This window comes from Callorhinchus milii, unplaced genomic scaffold (genome assembly GCF_018977255.1).
Source record: "Callorhinchus milii isolate IMCB2004 unplaced genomic scaffold, IMCB_Cmil_1.0 Scaffold3, whole genome shotgun sequence".
Lineage (NCBI taxonomy): Eukaryota > Metazoa > Chordata > Chondrichthyes > Chimaeriformes > Callorhinchidae > Callorhinchus > Callorhinchus milii.
Window position 1 is genome coordinate 15,997,293 of NW_024704744.1, and position 23,098 is coordinate 16,020,390.

The window sequence follows — 23,098 nt, forward strand, 5'->3', positions numbered from 1 at the left end:
CACTACCCCGCGTGAAAGGCGTGATATAAATGCAAGTTGTTGTTGTTAACAATAGTAGTGGTTGTTCTGGACCAAAAAGGTCAAGCAACTCATCAAGTCCACCACAGAATGATCCCCAATTCCACCTCCCATTCAATATTCTAAGCAGCCTCCCCTCCTGGTCAGGGTCTCTCACCCTCTCCTAGGGGAGGCAAAGCATATGAAAAAAAAATGGCCAATTCAGGAAAACATATTATTGGACTTGTTACGAAACATCACATTTTTCACTCCCATTTAGAAGTAGAATCCTGTCTTCATCATCTGTTGCTGAAAAAGAGATGTTGTAACCTTGAACACTTGCATGATTTAAAGAGTCACTGAGGAAACAAGTTGAACATGAAGATTTGCTCAAGCCCAGCTGAACAAAAGGAGACAGCGGAGGGCGCCTCAGACAGCGGAGGGCGCCTCAGACAGCGGAGGGCGCCTCAGACAGCGGAGGGCGCCTCAGACAGCGGAGGGCGCCTCAGACAGCGGAGGGCGCCTCAGACAGCGGAGGGTATTTTTCCAGGGATGGTATGAGATGGAGGTGGGTTGAGTGGCAGTGGGGAGAGGGATTGAGGAATTAAAGGAGATGAAGTGATGGTCCGAGATCGCTTTGTTGATGATGGTGAGGTCTGAGACGGTGAGGCCCCGAATGATCACCAGGTCGAAGGGGTAGCGGACATGGGTGGTGGAGTGGATGTGGAGGGAGAGATTGAGGGAGGAGATAAGGGAAGAAAAGTCAGCAGAGGTAGAGCAGGAGGGGGTGAAGTGAAGGTTAAAATCGCCAAGGACAAGGAGACACTCAGAGCAAAGGGAGAGGGAAGATAGGAGGGTGGAGATGTCAGGGATGAAGGTGGGCTTGTGGGGGGCAGTAGATAAGGCGAATTTTGGGGGATAGGTTGGAGGGGTAATAAAGGGGAAAGGTGCTCAAAGGTGAAGAAAGTTTCAGAGGAGTAAGGGGAAAAGCCAAGCGGGACCGAGAAATGAGAGCCATCCCGCCACCATGGCTGTTATGTCGAGGGGTGTGATGGGGGTGGGGGGGGTGGTCAGCGAGGCATGGTTAGCCCACTGGTGAGAGTCATCACGGGGAGGGGGAACAATGTTATAGTCAGTCCAGACTGAGAGTTTCAAAGTTGGCCGGCAGATGTGATGTCAGGCGGCAGCCGGTCTCTGGTTGGCTGTTGATCGGGAGAGTCAGTGATGGCCGCTGCGGCAAATCCCACGATGGCCCCCGCGGATCGGGTAGGTGGGCCTCGGTCCCGTGGTTGGATCAGGGCACCGGATGGGGCATCGGACTCCACGCCGGTGCTGTCCTTGAGCTGTGTTCGGCCTTGCTCGCATGTAGGCCAGGGGCTACTCTGAAGACTGCCACACTTCGGGCTTCCAATTCGGCTCCGCTCGAACCATCCTATAGCACAACAATGGACTAAATTAAGCTCATTGCTTAAGCTCGTTGCCAGAGACCAGCCCTGGGATGGATTTAGAGAATGTCAACATCTTCTCAAATGTACATTGAAAAAGATGGAACAGAAGCATATTTGCACAATCAATTGTGAAATGTCTTCAGCAGGAAGGTCTGGTGCTTGTGTTGAAAGCATGTGGGCAAAACATTCGCTGCTCTTTTTTAGAAGGGTACATTTGTGAAAAACGTTAGTTTCTTGCTCTTGAGGTTTCCAGCAAAGGGGGGAGTCTTGAAAAGTTGGATCAACTTAAGAATGAAGCACTAGTTATTTGGCTCAGTCGGTAGCCCCTTGGCTCTGGATCAGAAGTTGTTGGGACCTTAGCTCTTAATTGAAGCTGACACTCCAGTACAGTACTGGGGGGTTTTGATTCGAGGGAGAGAGGAGTAGGGGGCAATTCATATCCAGGGGCAGAAGGAGATGGATTGGTTGTTGCATTCACACCTTTGCCCCATCTATAATTATAAACTGGGTTGCCTGTAATTTTTGTTGATCTGTAATTATCACCAGTGATAACTATCACATGACATACCTGGTTTTCTACTCATTGTATCAGCAGTGACACCAAGTGTCCGCTGTCTTACACACACACGCGGCTGCCAGCTTCTGTTTCAGGTCTATTATTTAACTTCTCTCCCCTTGATTCCCTTCATTATTTTAGTTGTGAGCATGTCAACACGTAACACAATAGTAGAGTGACTCATATGACCAGAATATGATTTGAACTCTGTGCTATTTGAAGACTCTCTCCCCAATTGGTTGAAACACTGATCTGGATGATCCACCTGTCTGTTATGTCTACTCTCTCCAGGATCAGTGGGGAGATGACAGGTTCCTTTCCAATATTAGGGCTTCCTCCTCTTATAACAGCTGCACTCAGCTAAGCTGTCATATCTATTGTTACCAGACGTGAGATCAAAATGTATTTGTAGAATCAGACTGGAAACCCAGAACATTAAGCGAGCCGTGTTGCAGACATGGGGAAAGGGGAGTGGGTGGGGGGCGATTGACTGACTTGTGACTGTGATTCTTCACATAGAAAGCTAGTGACCTTGGCTGGGCTGCCCTAGAAAGGAACCATAAAAGGAAAATGCTTCTCCATTGGGAAGCGTGGAAATGTTATCCCTCTCTTTTCTCTTTGACTTTATTTACGGTGGCTGCTCTGGTGCCTCACCTGGTGGCCAATCACGGGGCAGGCACTGGCAGAGCGAGTAGAAAGATTCAATCTTGGTGTCGAATTAAATGATATAAAAAAAGTCCCTGCACTTAATATGGCATGTCACGTATCAGGAGGACTTCTCCAAGTGCTGTAAAGTGAAGTGACTGTGTATATTTTGTAGGCGAATGCAGCACACGATTTACACACAGCAAAGCAACTTAGACTTTTCTTCTTGATACTTTAGAGCCTGGAAACCTTGAACAATTCTTAAATTTGTCATTAATTTTGAAGCCAGTTTTTTGTGGCTTTCTTTGAAAATTTAGAAGAAAGCATCTAAATTAGGAATGAATTTAAATATTGTCCACAATTTGTACACGGCAAAAAAAAGGTGCAATATCTCTGCCTGACAATACACTTTTCTGTCACGAGAGAATATAGGAGTGAAACTAACTTAAAGAATTGAGTAAATAACATATTGTATTGAATAAAAAATCCTGCAATTTAAAGAAATGTATATAGATGTTATAACAGTAAATAGTTTGAATGTGACGCTACTGCTCAGACCATCACAGCTTAGTAATATTGCAATTTATCTCATTTAATAGGATTCTCATATTTGCCCCAACTCCACCCACGAATATGCTCAATTGGTTTAGTGGTCAGTGTTTGACAGATCAAAAAAGATCACTGCAGTCCATCTGGCCTTTTCCAAGTTTAAAAAAATAACTAAATGTAAATGATTTTAGAAAGCATGACTTAATGCTGACATCACTTAAATGCAGAATGGTGTTCTGTGACAATTTTTCTGTGTGGTATTCCGTACTCATGGTGTTCAGTACTGAACATAAAGGTATGAGGAGCCCTCTGCTGGCTGCTCGCACACACACGCAATAATTCTTGCATTTGATGTATAGCGCCTTTCAAGTTGGGAGGATGTCTCAAAGCGTATCACAGGATTTGCTATAAAGTGCAGTGACTGTATTTTGTAGACAAACACGACAGCCCATTTAAATTGAAGATCACCATATTGTTCTTAGCCGGAATACTGATGACCTAAAAGATAATGAAACATACCAGTGGGTGACTCATTTAACAGAAGAGTGTGAATGCTAGAGAAGTCAAATAATATGTGAGAGTTGTGGGTTCCAAGCCCCACTTCATGACTTGGAAATCATATAGTCTAAAGTGACACTCCAATCTAGAGCGGGGCGGGGTGGGCCGGGGGTGGGATACTGCATTGTTGCTCTCATTCAGATTCAACATTAAACTAAAACCCTGTCTGCCATGACACTATTCAACTTCTCCCAGATTCCTGGCCAACAATCTCCCCAACAAAATTGGTCACTAAGTCCACGGGACATTGCTGTGCACAAAATGGCTGCTGTGTTTGCCTATAAAACACACAGTTACTGCACTTTACAGTATATCCTGTGTAGCGCTTTGGGATGTCCTCCTTATGTGAAACATACTATACCAAATGTAAGGATGATTATTATTATTAACCAGGACACATGGCTTGAGCTTGAAAACCTAAACTACTGCATTATGATACTGTTGTCCTATTATAGTTTCAAGCAGAAACAGACTATTGATCTATCTAGCCCATCCATCCAATTTCCCCAATGGTTCATTTGACCTAGTTATCTCATATTTAGTGTATATGTTTAGGGAGTGTTTGTTGCCTCTGGTGTCGCTCTAACAACCTTGATAAACTTGATAGCTTGAGAATTGATGAGTCCCTCCTAATGCCTTATTTATTCTACAAACACTGAAGGAGTTTACAGGACGAAGGACAAACACTGCTTGGATCATTTAACCAACAGGTCTCAGCAGGGAGGATATGCAGATATTAATATAAGTAACAAATAATCCTTGCATTTGATGTCATGTTGTCAAAAACATCTCAAAACATCTGTAAAGTGATGTGGCTGTGTGTATTTTATAGGTGAAACACCAGAAACAATTTGTAGAAATTATTCACCTGCCCTAGAATAATAATAATAATCTTTGCATTTGATATAATGCCTTATCACGTCCTTGGCACGTCTCAAAGCATTTCACAGAATATACTGTAAAGTGAATATTGACTGTATATATTGTGGGCGAAATGCAGGAGCCAATTGTGCCCAGCAGTGTCCCACAAACAGTCACGGTTTGAAGTGACCGATTTATCATTTTTTTTAAGGAATTATTCCCCCCAGAAAAGCGATCCGCCAATTGACCAACAACCCGGTTCCTATTGAAACCTGTTGAATTTAATTATAAATGAACTTTATGATCAAGTAGCATACCCCCCCCCCTGTTAAGGACGTGATATTTGGGCATGAATCAACTTGTCTGGTAATGTGCCCTTTGTAATAAGCTGCAAACAGTAAACAACAACAACAAAAATCATTTGTATTTAATGTTCAAATCACTAAAGCAGCCAATTGGTCATTAATATCATTGCCATTCATGAATCAGTGATGGTGTGCTGAATATTAAACCATAATAATAATTTTAGATACAGTGGAGTGACTGTATTTTGTAGACAAACACGGCAGCAGAACATGAGGGTACAGGTCCAGGGGTACAAAGGGCAATTTTAGAGCAGACATCATGCAGAATATCTTAAATATTCAACACAATCAACAGCTGGAACATGTTACTGGGAAAGCCAGAGACACTGGACTCTGAGAAAAAATGAGAACGGGACACTGGCCTCATTTAAGAAACAGTACGATATTGTGATGCAATTACTGGGGAAGCACTTTGAAATGTGTAGGATTAACTAATTAGTTAGTTAGTGAGTTAATTAATTAGTTAATTTGTTCCATTCCACTGCACATTGATAACTGGTAATACAGGCAGAGCAAACGGATGGATTGAAATCAATCCATTTAGTTGAATACCTGGATTATGTCCCTTCAGACCTAAATCTAAAACACCACACTTCTCTTCACACCCTGCCTGCACCATAAATCTGGGTGGCTCTGAAGGCACAAACATCATATTGAATTTCAATCACCCTGATTGAAGCTGAATGTGATTCCTCACAGATTTCAGTTAAACATTGTGATCCACATTAGCCTTAACCTGGATGGATTGCTTCTGCTTAAACTGCAAACAACAGTCGGTGTTGCTATGGTGGCAACTTTTGATAAGAGTAACTTGAACAAACAATTATTTCTAAAGCCTGACATGTAACCACTGAGATTTGTGACCAACCCAGGCAGTCTCTGCAACTTGCATGACTTTGCAATACTTTTACTTCAACATAACCAATCCTGCAAACCAACAACAACAACAACAACAAGATTCCATTTATAGAGCGCCTTTCACGTCAGGAGGACGTCCCAAGGCGCTGCACAGTTGGGTCATGACCCGAGCAGGGGGGAAATGGTCAGGGTGAGGGGAGGGAAGGGAGGGAGAGAGGAGGGGAAATGGTCAGGGTGAGGGAGGGAAGGAGGGAGCGAGGAGGAGGAAGAGAGTCGAGAGGGGAGCTGAAGGCACGGTCAAAGAGAAAGGTTTTGAGACCGGCCTTGAAGGAGGAAAGGGAGGAAGCAAGGCGAAGGCACTGGGGGATGGAGTTCCAGAGCCTCGGGGCTGAGAGGCTGAAGGCCCGACCACCGATAGTAGGGCGGGGGGGGGGACGTGGAGCAGACCGGAGCCAGAGGAACGGAGGGTACGGGCAGGTAGGTAGGGGGATAGTAGGTTGGAGAGGTAGGAGGGAGCAAGGCCGTGAATGGCCTTGTACGTGAGGATCCAACCAGGTGTATATTTCCATTCTAAAATAATGCAACACATTATCATGGCTTGTCTTCAAATATTATTTCACATTCACTGAAACATACTCAGCTGAGAAGCTTTTGCTACAGGAATACTAGTGTATTTTAGTATATTTTGTCATAATGGTTGCGTTCCCATTTCAACAAGCAAAGAGTGTATCATACAATGCAACTGATGTTAACCAGTCTGTTTCTGAACAAAATCCAAACATGTTTAAAGAGATGCTGCTGGATCTCAGTCTTGTTACTATAATATTGTACCTGAATGATAATGGCAAATTGTAGCATTCAGTAATGATTAAGCTTAATGCCAGGGCCGATTGATTAGTACAGACTTTGTCGTTCACATCACACGCCAAATGAGGATATAAATCAATCCTGCATTTGACAAATGTTATATATTTGTACACTTTTGGAAGAAGTGGCAGACGATGCAGCATTTTAAAGGAAAATACATATGTTTGAAATTGATGCTCATTTTCATGTACATATTAGAATAGTAAGAATAGTAAGAACGAACATGGTGCATTGCAGTACTAATTCAGGACCACCCTGCTCATTGAGACACTGACTCCTAGCGTTAAGGACATGTCTACACCCTGTCCCAGGGATGAGCCAGGCAGGTTGGTGAACTAACTGCAGTGCCCTGAATTTCTGCAAACGTCCTTAGGTTTTTTCACCAGGGTTGTCTCCCAGAGCAAATTTGACTCTCAAGGGAGAACCTGCTTACTTGCCTTCCAAGTACAATGTGTACTTTTAAGCCACAGTCATTTTACGTACCTCAAAGGATGAAGGTCAGAGTGGATCATTTGTATTCAAATCCCAAACAACAACAACAATTTACATTTATATTGCGCCCTTCACGCTGAGTAGCGTCCCAGAGCACTTGATCTTCTGGTATTCAACTGACTGAGCCACACAGGATGTTAAGAAGCAGGGTTCAGATTAATTTACAGTATGGTAATGAAACTAAAGAAGAATGAGTAGTGCACTGAAAGGAATTACTTCACTGCTGGGGAAATCAGTTCTCTTTAAACCAGTTATAAGTATCAGTTAAAAACTATTATCCTTCTTAGAAAGGATTATTTGGCTCAAAAGATCACTGCTTGACAGAGCAATTATGTGCAAATAATACAAGCAGCCTTGTTAAGTGTGTGTTGGGACAAATGAGCATATATTGGAGCAATGAATCGCAAGGAAGCAATGATATACCCCACAATGTATTTTTCAAGCAATTATTATCAGGATTGTAATTTCATGTGCTTAACTTGACCAGATGCAGTCAGTCAACAAATGAGGAAAAAAAGAATAATTAAAAGAATGAAATCATTTCTCAGGTTGAGTTTTTTTCTCTCAAAGAGACATCTTGTGTATTCACAACAACAACAAATTACATTTGTTTAGCGCCTTTCACGTCAGGAGAATGTCCCAAGGCGCTTCACAGTATCACTGTCTCAATTTGTACATCTTTGTTTACTTTTGCATTCATTTCTTTTCTCATGTGTACTGTACTTCCCTGGGGAGTTGTAAATGGGAGAGTGATCGTAATCTCTCCCATGATATTGCAACATCGCACACTGCACGGATATTTCCCCTCTCTTGTTTGCAGAATATTTAGTCCTGGATTTAAGAAGCTAAGACTTGAGAATGAGATGCCCAAACTGATCATAGCAATGGGAGATGGGATTGTTCCATGGACGCCATCCCCAGAATGTTTTGACCTTCAGATGAGATGTTAAATCCCAGTCCCATCTGTTTGTTCTGGTGATTCAGGTCAATGTAAACGATTGCACATCACTATTGTAAAGAACAGGTGGGAGTTTTTTCTCCCTGTGTTCTGCACAATATTCCTCCAACATCCAAACTCACCGAACAGAGCAGGTTTATGCTCATTGTTGTTTGTGGAACATTGTTGATACAGTTTGTTTGAATACATAACAACAGTACTTCAAAGCAACTCAGCGTGCAAAACCCTTGGAAACATTCCAACATGACAAAGCACACATATTAGTGTATACTTTGTGGTGATTTCTAATAGAATTCCTTAATTAAGGAAAGCAGTTTGTGTTGAGTTCCCGTAGAACTGCAGCTATAGTTCTGAAATCCTGTAGCTCAGTGGTTAGAGCACTCGCCTTCCAAGCGAGAGACCTGGGTTCAATTCCAGGCAGGGCGAAACCTTGGGCAAGTTTCCTTACTCCACACATCTAATAATAATCCCTCCAAAACAAAACAATAATAAATTGGTCATTTCAATCCACGACTGTTTGTGGGACACTGCTGTGCACAATTGGCTGCCGCGTTTCGCCCACAAATATACGGTCAATTCACTTTAAGGTATATTCTGTGAAGTGCTTTGAGATATCTAGAAGACGTGAAAGGTGCTATATCAAATGCAAGAATTATTATTATTGTTATTATTATTATTATTATTAACTGACATACATGACCTAAGAAGTCCCCATTCTTTGCCCCCGGTGTTTACCAGTATTTACTTAAAATGTCAGTTACAGCAGAATTGTCCTCTGCGGCATTTCCATTTTTAAGTTCCTGGTAATCGTATATCACAGCAGCAAGTTTAATTAGTCCAGGTCATTTTCATTATCCCATGAATGATTAAACAAATAATCAAATATTTTATGCTCTATGATTTGATTTTTTAAAAAGACCTTTGAAGTGCTTAAAGACGGTTATTTCAATAATTTGTTTGAAATGATTTACTAATAATCTCAACATTGTGGAGCCTTTCTATTTGTGTTTCTCTACATATTCCCAATTTTAAATATAGCAAGTTTGGGTGCGCAATTGACTGCCACATTCGCCTACAAAATACACAGTCACAGTAAACCACGTGAAGAGCTTTGAGACATCCGACTGACATCCACCCAATTTATAAGGGGATGAGACAAATGCAAGGATTAGTGTTATAAATATTGTTTGATTCTTGGTTGTTAATCATAATAATCCTTGCATTTGATATAGCATCTTATCACGTCGTTGAGATGTCTCAAAGTGTTTCACAGAATATACTGTAAAGTGGATTGACTGTGTATTTTGTGGGCGAAACACTTTGCCCTGTTAATTGGATCAGAGGTTGAGAGGCCAGATACACTGATCTGGATCTTGCATGTCTCCCCCTTTTCTATCCAAACGCTGAGTCAGTCTGGAGGTTTCTCTTTCTCTCCCTATGCAAATGAGGGGCATTTCTCAGGTTTCCAATAGCGACAGAAAACAATATTCAGGACAGGAGGCTCTGATGGCAAGCTCACTGGAGGAAACAGAGCAGAGAGGAGAGCAGCAGAGTGGAAAGACTAAAACACTCAAACAAAAAGCCATTCATTCTTTGGCTCTGGCTGCTTTGAACTTTATCAAGATCAAACACTTGGGCTAAGTTTTGAACCAGGATATTGTCAAATCCCTGTAAAATCACAGCACTCTGCTGATTGTCCCTCTGAGATTCCCATCTTATGTATTATTTAACAGGCAGTGAGCTAAGTGGTTCATGCTGTGGAGCCTGAGTCACTTATTGACGTTGCAGATCTGTACCCAAACCACTTCAGATGGGGAGCTCGGGGAATGCTTTCAGGACTACCTCTGCTGGCTACCGTTTACCGGATAGACCTGGCGCTGTGTCTCTCACCTCTTTCAGCAAAGTGGCAAGCAGATCATCTCCCGGGAAGGCCAGGGAACTTGAGTACTTTGATGCAGTCAAACAAGATCAAGTGTGGAGAGAGTTTATGCATGCAGAGTGGAGAGGAGTCAAACGATGGTGAGTTGTAAGTTTTGTTAACTAGTGGTATTAGCATTGAAAGAGTAATGGGATGTGCGTCATTCCTTGACTCTGAAATTACATCAGTTCAGTAATACAAATATTGTGCACCAATTTAAGACGTAAATATGATTTTCTGTGAGAATAGAAAATAGAGATTTTTAGCAAATCATTTCTGCGTCACTCAGAGATCTAATTTCTGGTATTGCTTTAAATTATGAAATTCCTTAACAGACTCAGAGTCACTAAATGGGAACTCCTCTTGGTAGCAGGAGGGATATCACCCTGTGGAGTTCACATAAGATGCCGTGCAAATGTGGAATTCTCATTCTGGTGTGGATAATAATAATAATAATCCTTGCATTTGATATGGCACCTTATCATATCTTTGAGACATCTCAAAGCGCTTCACAGAATATACTGTAAAGTGAATTGACTGTTTATTTTGTGGGCGAAACGTAGCAGCCAGTTGCACACAGCAGTGTCCCATGAACAGTAGTGGATTGAGTGACCAAATTATTTTTTATTTTGAAGGAAATATTACCCCCGGAAAAGCGATCTGCCAATCGACTAACAACCGGGTTCCTTCTTACTGCTAGGTAAACAGAGGCTTGTGGAGTAAGGAAACTTGCCCAACGTTTCGCCCTTCCGGGAATCGAACCCACGTCCTCTCATTTGCGAGGCGAGTGCTCTAACCAATGAGCTACAGAACTCCACACTCTCAAGTATGGTGATGGGCTCAAACCCACATATGTCACACAAAGGGCTAATTATGAAAAATTGAACTACTTAATCAGTCACTCAAATGGGGTAACAGAAGATTTGTTATCTTGTGGAGTTTCTACCAGATGATGACAATTTGAACATGTAAACAATGTCACAAATTAGACCCAATAATTGGACATAAATTGGTTGCTTCACTGGAAGCTGAGCTACAAAGAAAGCAGGTTGTATATTCGATATTGCAGCTCTGAACAGGGTGAAGGAACATTGGAAAACACAGTATAAAAGGCCTATAGTCTAACCGGCAGGCTCTTCCCTCCACACCTTGTGCAATCTTCTCCTCCAGTTAATCCCCCAAATGCCAGATTCTTACACTTTGATGTTAACCTGCCTGGGAATTAAACAGAGCTGTTGCCAAATTAGCAACTTGTTCTTAACAATGCAACAATCAGATGTAATATTCTGCCCTGCAAATAAATTTCCTGTTACAGCAACTCCCATTTCCTTCTTCATTGTCCAGAGCACTGAAAGTAGTTGTAGGAACCTCCTTCTACCCTGGCTGAGAACAGCTGAATCGCAAGATCACAGGGATTTGGATGAAAAGGGTCTTTCAGCCAATTGTATCTCATCCTTCCAGACACCAATGTGTCTGCCCATCATAGCATCAAGCTGTTTTTATTTAAATAAAACAGTCCTGGCCTCAAACACCCTTCCCCGTGTCACCTGATTCAGTTGTTCATTACCTAAAGATAAACGTCGAGCAGTGTGTCCTGATATTGCCCATTGCAGTTATAAACCTATGTCCTCTTGTTCTGCCATCTCCAAAACTATTGTTCTGAGTTTATTTTCTCTATCTTATTTAAAATCTTTTATAATTATATTAATCCTTGCATTTGATATAGCATCTCGTTTTGTCATTTAAAATGTCATTTGAAATGTCTGAGTGCTTCACAGGATTTTACTGTAAAGTGTAAAAACTGTGTATTTGTAGGAAATATCCATAAAGTCCTGCTGAGACAACAAGAAGTTGGATTTATATCGTGCCCTTCACACAGGACAGGGGTTCCCTGAGGGAGACATCACTTTTCAAAAACGAAGAGCCCCAGATTGTCTGATTGAAAGATCTAGTTTGTCTTCTCAAGATCAAATTTAGACCTTCCTGATTTGCATTGCATTACATCAGGCTTAGTAACATATAACATATGCATTTGGTCAATGAATTATTGTTGGTATTAAAAATTTTAAATAAGTTAGTAGATGAATCCTCTGCAAATTAATTTTAAAATGAATTAGAAAAAATGTACTCTATCATAGGTCATGATTGGAGAAACTAAAGAAGAAAGGGCATTTTAACCATAGTTTATTATTGTATATTTACAAGTAGCCTCTGCTTTAAGCATAGATATACTGTATATGATAACAAACACAGCAGTTTGTGTCATAGAAATAGAACGGCAACAAGTAGAATTGATGGTTGTTAAACCAGAGATATTGTATTCTTCCATTCATACTTTCAATCCTTTAACTATGTCTGTACTGGGGTATATTTCTACCACAGCAATTCCATCGTGCTCCACTAAATCTTGATTATTTTCATTGTATAACATGCATACATTATTAGCATTTTTACAAGAGATTAATTCACTCTGGTAACCACTATCCCTGTTTCATTTGCAATGTTGATATATGATACAGTGTATAGTACATTCATATATCATTGGTGTTTCTAATGACTGAAAACATGTTCCTGTAATTGTGATGCTGAAGTAGGTTTTATGGCTTGATAATTAAATTGTTAAAGGAATATGTATAAAACTTCTATGTTAAAGTGAAGTATTCTACGTCATTTATGGATTATGCTAGTACAAATAACAATTAATCTATATTTTCTGAAGCCATGAAGAATTGATTATTCAAGAAACCTTGTGAAGTTAATTATTATACAGTAATGACTAGTTATCTAATGAGCTGCTTGCTGAACTGACGTGATTCTTGTCTCACAGGGAAAATAATTGGAGCTTTCTTAAAGAGTATGATGACAAGGTAAGATGTGTTTCCTTGTAATGAATACAGTAAAACTCGCATAAGTGAATTCAATCGGGACAATAATATTTAATATGACTTAATATTTTAATATGACTTAATATTTTAATATGACTCGTCCGAATTGCAAGTAAACTGTATAAATCGTATTACATTCAAGTTAATCAATAATCTGCACTTTGCATGCGTAATTCAATGCAGCCGATAAGCTGCGTGTCACTGCAGCTGGTAAGTGCGGGTCAAGACAACTTTTCCCGTGATTCAATGCATTTTGACCCATTGTTACATGCGCAACACAACTTACTACGCACTTACTGGCAAGCATTAGAATCACATTGAATTGGAATGGGACTCGGGTGAATGTTCGACTTAGGTAATTATATGATTTATAAAGATAAAACTTGTGTGAGTTTTACTGAATATGACCAGCTAACTGGAGTGCTCACTGAATGCCAATCCAAAGCAGAAAAAGATTATTTTTCTTATAAATATAAATTAACGTTTTAAAGAATGCTATTAGGTAAAGATCACATTGAAGAATTAGTTGGGGACTGGGTTATAAAAGAAAAGTTCCAAATAAGTCCTCTTGTAAGTTACATTCAGCACAAACTATGCTGATCACAGCTGCAATACGAAGTAATGCAAGTCAGAGGGGCAGTTGTTATCATCTTCCTAGTAGACAGCTAAAGTGCAGCATCAACAGAGGCTTGAGAGCCACTGGCTGATCTGCTCTGCAGGAGATGTGTGGCCTGTGGACATCTGCACAGGAAGAAGGAGAAAACGGTGGAGCTCATTTCCTTGTTAAAATTGGAATGCTTAGTGTTCATTAATACTCGGTACTCTCTGATTCAATGCAAGATTTAAAATTGTAAAAAGAACAAGTATTTCTTCCATCAAACTATCTCAGCAAATTTAAGTGAGAATTAGGTTTCGGTGAAGCTCCCCAGCTGCACTTTCCACAAACTGCAGACCACCTGGAACTCCACGGACCTCATCCTCTCCCTCACCAGGCTCTGTGAGCCCATCACCCTCGTCCTCACCTGCTCCACTGGCTCCCTATTCCTCAGCAAAGATCCTCATTCCTTACCTTCAAATGCCTCAAAGGGCTTCATCAGTCTACTTTTGCAATCCTGTGTGACTACTCTATCTGCCATTTCCTCTACTTCCTTAACTCTGGTCTGCTTCATGACTCCCACCCAGTCTTCCCTACTGTTGGCGAGCAAGCTTTCAGCCACTTTGCTCAACCCTCTGCATCTCTCTTCACAGATCCCCTCCAACTCTCAACTTTCAAAACACATCTAATCTATAATAATAATCCTTGCATTTGATATAGCACTTTTCATATCTTCTAGACATCTCAAAGAGCGTCACAGAATATACTGTAAAGTGAATTGACTGTATACTCGTGGGTGAAACGTGGCAGCCAATTGCGCACAGAAATGTCCCACAAACAGTCATGGATTGAAGTGACCAATTTAGTATTGATTTTTTTTCTTGAGGGATTATTATCGGGCGTGTGGAGTGAGCAAACTTGCCCAAGGTTTTGCCCTGCTGGGAATTGAACTTAGGTCTCTCGCTTGCGAGGCGAGTGCTCTAACCACTGAGCTACTGAATCTCTCTCTTTGTCTGTGCCTTCAACCACTTCCACGCACCTCTCCTATCTCTATCCCAGCTCGGGCTCCCACTCAGACTTTGTAAAGTGCTTTGAGACGTTCTCCCTTTGCAAAAGGTAATGTATAAGTGCAAATTATCATTGAATAGTACAAGAAGCTGAGTGCTTTGTTTACTTTCAGAATAGCAGGATATGCCAGTCTTATTGATTCTCATGTCCTTTATTTGTGATGGAGAAATACAGTAATGTGAGAAATAAACCTTTTTATCTGGAATACTCTGACAAATAAACCCTTTTAAAAAATAAAACATTGAAGTAAATTTCACGTTTTCTTTATTAATGTGACTTCTACACACACAGTTATTTATTTTTGCCTATATGATCAGTATTGTGTTTAAGGATTTAAGCATTGTGTTTTCCAGGGAAGACCTAAAGTACAGAAGCCACTTCCCGAGTATGTCCCGGTATTCTCTGACAAAGTTCCAAACAGCACGAACCAGACATTTGGCAGCAGGATAGACACTCATCTTGGGCAAGCACTTATACGGATGGATTTCAAGTTTCAAAGTGGAAATCGAAAAAAAAGGCTCGACAGTGAGCTTGTTATGTATTAAATAACCCCGATTGGAGCATGTTCAGGGATGTACTTGTGTTGATTGCATTGAACATGAACAAATAGGTAGGAACTTAGTTGTAGAGCCAGAGCCCCCATATTAGCATGTGGATACTTTCCTGATTCACACTGGGATGAAACAGATTCACATTCAAGATACTGAACCAGCTACAACTGACTATCACGAAGAAATCTGAAACGCCAGCAATTGAAAGCTGTTTTGCCTCTAATTGAACAATTTATCTTTTTTACAGTCCCTGATGAATGGTCCGATCAGAAAGTATGTTGATAAGATATTTTGTCATGAAACAGCAGTAACAGATTGATTATATGAAGTAAAAACAGATTTAGAACTGATCAATCAAAGTCTGAAAGCGAAAAACACATTTCTCTGTCACATTTGCCTTTTACCTTTTTATCTCCATTGGTAGATCGCATGTACAGGAGAGATGTATTTTTACACAAACACTTTGTGTGTAAATTGTGAGGGCTTACTACCAAGTATGGTGATGATATCGTGAACCACTAACTTATGTCTGCAAGTGATTATGCAAAGGTATTGCAGGATAAAATTGATGCCAAATTGATTGACTGGTATTTGGTCTGAAATGAAAGTATTCTCATGTATAAAAATACAAATATTTTCAACACAACCTCGTGGAAGTGGTATCTTTGTAAGCATATTCAATCAGTCAGCTAATAATTACAACCAACAATCATTGACACATTTCATGTTGACTCAGTTGATCCCAAAGCCTTGGCCAGACCTAATCGTCACAATCAATTTAAACGTTATTCTGATTGGAAAAAGTGCAGTTTCACCCTCTTCAGCTGATCAAGGACAGATTACACATTAAACAAAAAATCTATTAAAAGCCACGCCAGTGACAACCATGCAATTTTTAAAAAGATTAATTCAACAAAAATGAGGGTGGTTGAGGGACCTAGAGGAAGATAATTTCAATTACTTGGGGAAGGGATCTCCAAATTTTGCGCCCTGGGACGTCTTTCCGATGTGAAAGGCGCTGTACAAGTGTAATTTGTTGTTGTTGTTGCTACAAGTTCTAAAATATTTCTCCTTGCTAGGAGCATGGAGAATGGGGGCCAGAAGTTCACAAAGAAGATCACAAACCTGGAGGAATATCCAATAGGTTTTCTCTACTGTAATGAAGCAACCATTTCCCTCTCTAAGACCTAGACATGATTGTGTATCAGGTGATGTGGATATGGACAGGTAGCATATATGTCAGCCTGGCTCAGTTGATAGCATGCTCACCTGTAAGTCAGAAGTTTGTGGTTCCAACCCCATGTTGGGATTTATTTGTGATGGAGAAATACAGTAATGTGAGAATGTCAGTGTATTCTATGCTGACACACCAATGCAGTGTAGAGTTTGTGCCGCATTATCAAAATGCATCCTTCAGATAAGATGTTAAACCAGGACTTTTTGCCTGTCCATGTGGATGTTAGAAATCCAATGGCACTATTTGAAGCTTTTTGAAGTATCCCCCAAATAAAATTGGTCACTTACTCCAAGGCTGTTTGTGAGACATTGTTGTGTGCAAATTTGCTGCCTTGTTCGCCCATAAAATACACATAATCACACAACTTTACAGTACATCCTGTGAAGCACTTTGAGATGTCTCAATGATGTGATAAGGTACTAATATCAAATGCAAGGATTATTGTGGAGTCCTGTAGCTCAGTGGTTAGAGCACTCGCCTTGCAAGCGAGAGACCTGGGTTCAATTCCAGGCAGGTCAGGGCGAAACCTTGGGCAAGTTTCCTTACTCCACACTCCTAATAATAATCCCTCCAAAAACAAAACAATAATAAATTGGTAATTTTCAATCCACGACTGTTTGTGGGACACTGTTGTGCGCAATTGGCTGCCGTGTTCGCCCACAAATATATGGTCAATTCACTTTACAGCATATTTTGTGAAGCACTTTGAGATGTCTAGAAGATGTGAAAAGCGCTATATCAAATGCAAGGATTGTTGTTGTTGTATTATGAGCACCATTTGTATACAACTTAACCTCTCTTCCACTACCTCCAAGCAGGTTTTAAAGTACTCACTCAGTTCTACACATAATTGTTGTTGGTGGCAATCATATAGGGGCTATGATAGTGAAAAGAAGAAAAAAATGGAATATAATTTAGACACAAAAGCTTCATTGACTAACAGTTATGAAATTATAAAATGCATTTCAGGTCGACTTAATTTGCAATGTTTTCAGAATGTAAAATGGAAGTGCATGTTAGAATATAACAATCCTTGCATTTGGTATAGCTGTTTAACATGTTGAAATGTCTCAAAGAGCTTCACAGAGTTTTTCCGCAGTGTAGTGACTGCCATTTCTAAGCAAACATGGCAGCCTATTGGTAGTGGGACACAATAACGTCATGAAGTGAATGACCAATATATTTTATCCTGCGGATTGTTAGGCATGACACCCAAGAGAAACTCCCTTCTCTTTTGAATAATGGCATAGGGTTTTTAATGTTCATCTGAACAGGCTGAACAAAACTTCAGTTTAACATATCATATAAAGGACAATACTCCAACATTGCAGTGCTCCCCTAACACTGGAATGGCAGTCTATGACATTAAAACTTGAGGGCTTGCACCCATAACCTTCTGAATCAAAGTTGCTACCAACACAGCTAGGCTAACATTTCACCTGAAAGAGAGACGGAAAACAATGAGCTGGCACGGTCGAGAACTGCAATTGAGTAAATATCATGTTCCCACATATTGAATGGTCAAGAAAAAAGTATCTTCACAAAATGGCTTCTCTTTTGTGTACTGAGTGAATGGGTTAGGGAGAGTGTTTTTATTGCACCCTAAAACAGCATTCAACACTTGGATATAGAACTGATCAAACACAATGCAGTGTTCGCTTACATTAGCGATCTATCCAAATATCAGTTTCACTACACCAGTATTAATGACCACTACTTCACATTCAATCATTATTCTATTATACTATTCTAATGGGCATTGCTTCTGCTCAGGATTCCCTTACTCTTAGACCTGCATTCAGACTGCCAAATTAATTTCATTTCAGAGCAGCAGTTATCTGAGAGAGAAAGGAGTCATTAACCTCGATCTGTCTGTGCCAGACTCCACAGGTGAAAGAACAGCTTTCGTTGACATTGAACTACTGGTCCACTAATGCTAGGTAGATTATTTCAGGTCATTCAATATTGTTGTTGGCATTATTGTGCTGTAAATCCTGTATACCATAAGAACAAATTGAAAATATATGTGGTATTTTGATTTATAGTGACTGATGAACTGGCTGAACACCAGTCTGACACTCTGAGACACAAGTTGTTATTTTATTTTCCCAGCGCCTTGGGAGGTCCACCCGACGTGAAAGCCTCTATGCAAATGTAATTTGCTGTTGTTTCAAATATACAAATATAAAGAGCATTTTATGGAGTTCAGTTTCTAACAGCTTCATATGATGACTTTTTAAATGAAACATCTTATCAAAAAAAATCTCACGAATACAAAAGTATTTAAAAGGAAATGTTTACTACAAGGGGCATCTACCTGTATTTTTGACTGCACTTTCAGCCACCTTTCCTCCCGTGCCCTCCCTACAACAACATATGTTTACACAGTACCCTTTGTATAGGATAACATATTGGAGTGCTTTACAAAAAAGAGCTTGTATGCTGAGCAAAGGGATGGGGGAGGTGACCAAAGGCACAGTTCAAGAGGTAGAGTTTAAAGTGGGATTTAAAGACAGATAGTGATGAGGCGAAATGGAGGGGTAGAGGGAGTTCCAGAGGTTAGGGGTGTTGTAGCTGAACTCTCCCCCCACCCTGCCCCACCCCAGTTCATGCTTCTAGTCAACAACAACAACTCATACTCACGTGTAGTGTCCAGGAACGCTTAACAGTGGTGGAGCATGACGTCAAGCCAGGGAGAAGAGGGAGGTGACTGTAGACATGGTAGAAGAGGAAGGTCTTTCAGGTGCGATCTGAAAATAATAATACTAATAATCCTTGCATTTGATATAGCGTCTTATATCTTCGAGACGTCTCAAAGCACTGCACAGAATATACTGTAAAGTGAATTGACTGTGTATTTTGTGCGTGAAATGTGTCCCACAAACAGTAGAGGTTTGAGTGACCAAATTATTAATTATTTTTTATTTTTGAAGGGAGTATTACCCCGGAAAAGCTGGGTAAAAGCAGATAGCCAATCAGCTAACAGCCGGGTTCCTACTTACTGATAAGTAAACAAAGGCGTGTGGAGTACGGTTTTGCCCTGCCCAGGATTCAAACCTGGGTCCTCTCGTTTGCGAGGCGAGCACACTAACCACTTTGCTACAGGACTCTATGTTAGAGAAGGAGGAAGCAAGGCAGAGGGATCGAGGCAGCGTTACAGAGTCTTGGGATGTAGAGGCTGAAGCACAGCCACCGATAGTGGAGAGGATGAACAACAACAACAACAAGATTCTATTTGTATAGCGCCTGTCACGTCGGGAGGATGTCCCAAGGCGCTGTACAGCATTTCAGACCTGAGCTGGGGTCAGTGGGGAGAAGGGAGGGGGGAGGGGTGTGTGATGAATTGCATGGTCGAAGAGGAGGGTCTTGAGGCAGGACTTGAAGGAGGCTAAGGAGGGGGCGAGGCGGAGTGATTGCGGGATGGAGTTCCAAAGATTGGGGGCAGAGTGGCTGAAGGCTCTCCCGCCAATGGTGGGGCGGGTGGGTCGGGGGACGTGGAGCAGGCCAGAGCTGGCAGAGCGGAGGGAGCGGGCGGGTTGGTAGGGGGTTAGGAGGTCACAGAGATAGGGTGGGGCGAGACCATTGAGGGCTTTGGAGGTGAGGACCAGGATTTTGAACTGGATCCTCTGAAGGATAGGGAGCCAGTAGAGTCGGGCGAGAATGAGGGAGATGGGGTCACAGAGTTTGGTGCGGGAGAGGACATGGACTGCAGAGTTTTGGATTATGTGCAGCCTGTGGAGGGAGGAGTTGGGAAGGCCGACAAGCAGAGCGTTTGCATAGTTGAGCCTGGAGATCATGAAGGTATGAACAAGACTTTCAGCAGCTTGAAGGGTGAGATTGTGGTGGAGTCGGGCGATGTTACGGAGGTGAGGGAAGGCAGAGCGGGTCATGGCTTGGATGTGGGGAAGAAAAAACAGTTGAGGGTCGAACAAGACACCTGGGTTCCTGACTGGCTTGGCGAGTTGAAACGAGGGAATAACAGGAGACCAGAGGCAGCTGAGCATAGTCAACTGCATCAAGCGTTTTGAGATGCCACTCCCAACTTGAAAGGCACTGTGTAAATGTAAATTGCTATTTTTGTCATTTTAAAAAGATTATAATCCTATTTTTTTGGTGGTTTCTATCCAGTCTCAGTTCTTGGTAAAGTCTGTTCTGTCAGAATTCCAGTTTACAGGATTACAACCATTGTTCTGGATGTTTCCTCAGCAGCAGATGTGATGTCTGCAGCAGCACCAATGACTGGAGAGTTTTGCAGGATTTTATTGTCATTCTGCCAAGACTATTACAATATTATTTGACCAGGCAGATTGATAAGCAACGTGGATGGAGCTTATCTCCATTTGCTGGCAAGCTCACCCAGCTATAAAACATGGAGCCAAAATTTATGGCATTTCTTATTTGCTCCTTGACTAATTAGCATTAACTACTTAATTTACTTACCTCAGTAATGCCCGGTCTCTGGCCCACACCTCAGATGCCAGATTTAAAAAAAACACTTTGTCACCTCCCCCTCCCCACCTGTCCCCTGCTTGATGCCTGACCCCATCTCTTTAAAGCGCTCCAGGATATTATCCCACATGAAGGGTATGATATAAAGTGGGTATGTCTCAGTCTGGGTGCAGTAATAATTGATTCATCAATACACACAAAGGACTCGCATGTGCATTGTCCATTAAGGTTTTGTCTCACACTGTGATACAGTAGGCATTACTAATGATATCTGCAGCAATGACACTAAACTTGTTTGTTCTTTAGCGACCGTTTCATAGTCACTACTAGGTTCCACCCAGATAGCACCACCCATTCACCGCTCCTCCAACAGAGAGGGTCAAGGGCAGCTCAGAGACTGAGGATGATTCCACCACCACTACCGCCATTTTCCTTTGCTGAGCCATCAAAGTCTACTCGAGACATTGGCAGAGGTAAGGAATCTCTTCCTGCCACCAGGCAATCAGAGCTCCAGGATTATGAACATATCGAGTCCTCCTGGAACCTGCTTCACCTTCAGTGCTTTAAGCGCTCCGAGACACTGCCCCATGAGAAGAGTGCTGTATAAATGTGAGTTGTTGTTGTTGCTTTCCCCTTCAGCACCACAGACCCAGCCCACAACACCTTCAAACTCTGCAGAGCTCTACGTAGAAGCACTCAGTTAAGTGGACTCGCTGGGCTGTTGAGGGGAAGAGCATTTGGTAGTATAGAAACACTGCAGATGTGGGGAGTGCAGTTGCAGAAGTTGCAGTTCAAATAAAAAGCATTTATGCCCACCACAGCATACTAACTGACTTTCACACAAACAATCCAGGTGTTTATCGTGAAGATTGATAAGAACTGACTTTAAGGATCTCTAAAGATCAAGATCCTGGTAAAGTAGCAAGTGTCATTCTACCAAAACCTGTTAAACACACCTGTCAACACTCGGGAAAGGCGAGCATTCAGTTAGTCACACAGGTTACAAAACCCACTTATACCTATGGTGCTGTATTATACACACGTTTCGCTCACACAATATACAGTCAATTCACTTTACAGTATATTCTGTGAAGCGCTTTGAGAACGCCTCGAAGACGTGATGAGGCGCTATATCAAATGCAAGGATTATTATTATTATTATTATTATACAGCAAAATAAACCAGAATTTTAAACCAAAATGAATAACTTGGGGGAGTCCTCGCAATTTATACTCGGGAGCGGAGATTCCAGCGGGGAGAAAAGAAACCGTCGTATTTTCGGATTGCGTTCAGCAAGTGTGCAAATCGTCTGCGGGCGGGAGGGAGCGCGCGAAAAAAGGTCTGCAGAGCCCCCACCAGCAGCGCTGGTTCCCCCGGTAGCCCGTCAGCACCACAAAGTGGGGCCGGGGTGGTGGGGGGGGGGAGGAGGGGGATCGGGGGTCACCGGCGTTTGACATTGTGACGACTGTAAACTGGCGACGGCCGACGCGCAAGTTGCGCCGGTTTAAATATGGCGGGTTTTTCAAGGATTTTTTTTAATTAAAAGAAAGTCACATGTTGGGACACAGTAATAAATATCACCTCCCCCTTCCCCTTCCCCTCCACATACACTCCCCCTCCCCCCACACACACACACACTCCCCCTCCCCCCACACACTCCCCCTCCCCTAACACACACTCCCCTCCCCCACACACTCCCCCCCCCCTAACACACACTCCCCCTCCCCCCACACACTCCCCCTCCCACCACATACACTCCCCCCCCCACACACACTCCCCCTCCCCTAACACACACTCCCCCTCCCCCCACACACTCCCCCTCCCACCACATACACTCCCCCCCCCACACACACACACACTCCCCCTCCCCTAATACACACTCCCCCCCCCCACACACACACACTCCCCCTCCCCACACACACTCCCCCTCCCCCCACACACACACACACTCCCCTAACACACACTCCCCCTCCCCCCACACACACTCCCCCTCTCCATACACTCCCCCCCCACCCACACACACTCCCCCTCCCCCACTCCCCCCCACCCACACACCCCCACCCACACACTCCCCCTCCACCACTCCCCCCCACCACACTCCCCCACCCACACACTCCCCCTCCCACCACTCCCCCCCCACCCACACTCCCCCACCCACACACTCCCCCTCCCCCCACACTCCCCCTCCCCCCACACACACTCCCCCTCTCCATACACTCCCCCCCCCCACCCACACTCCCC

The 23,098-nt window shown here is 42.4% G+C and overlaps 1 protein-coding gene across 2 annotated transcripts in view; it reads left to right on the plus strand.

Annotated features, from left to right (window-relative positions):
- cunh2orf50 (chromosome unknown C2orf50 homolog) overlaps window positions 1-16,670 on the plus strand; it is a 42,016-nt gene extending 25,346 nt beyond the window's left edge. Inside the window, exons 2-5 of one of the 2 annotated variants that reach the window (XM_007897085.2) lie at window positions 9,888-10,173; window positions 12,900-12,939; window positions 14,974-15,145; window positions 16,251-16,670. In XM_007897085.2, coding sequence (XP_007895276.1) covers window positions 9,965-10,173; window positions 12,900-12,939; window positions 14,974-15,145; window positions 16,251-16,315 — 486 coding nt within the window. In that variant the 5' untranslated portion in view covers window positions 9,888-9,964 and the 3' untranslated portion in view covers window positions 16,316-16,670. Of the gene's footprint in view, window positions 1-9,678; window positions 10,174-12,899; window positions 12,940-14,973; window positions 15,146-16,250 lie in introns of those variants that run through there. The other variant, XM_007897084.2, reaches the window with a different exon arrangement.
- The last annotated feature ends 6,428 nt before the right edge of the window (window positions 16,671-23,098 follow it).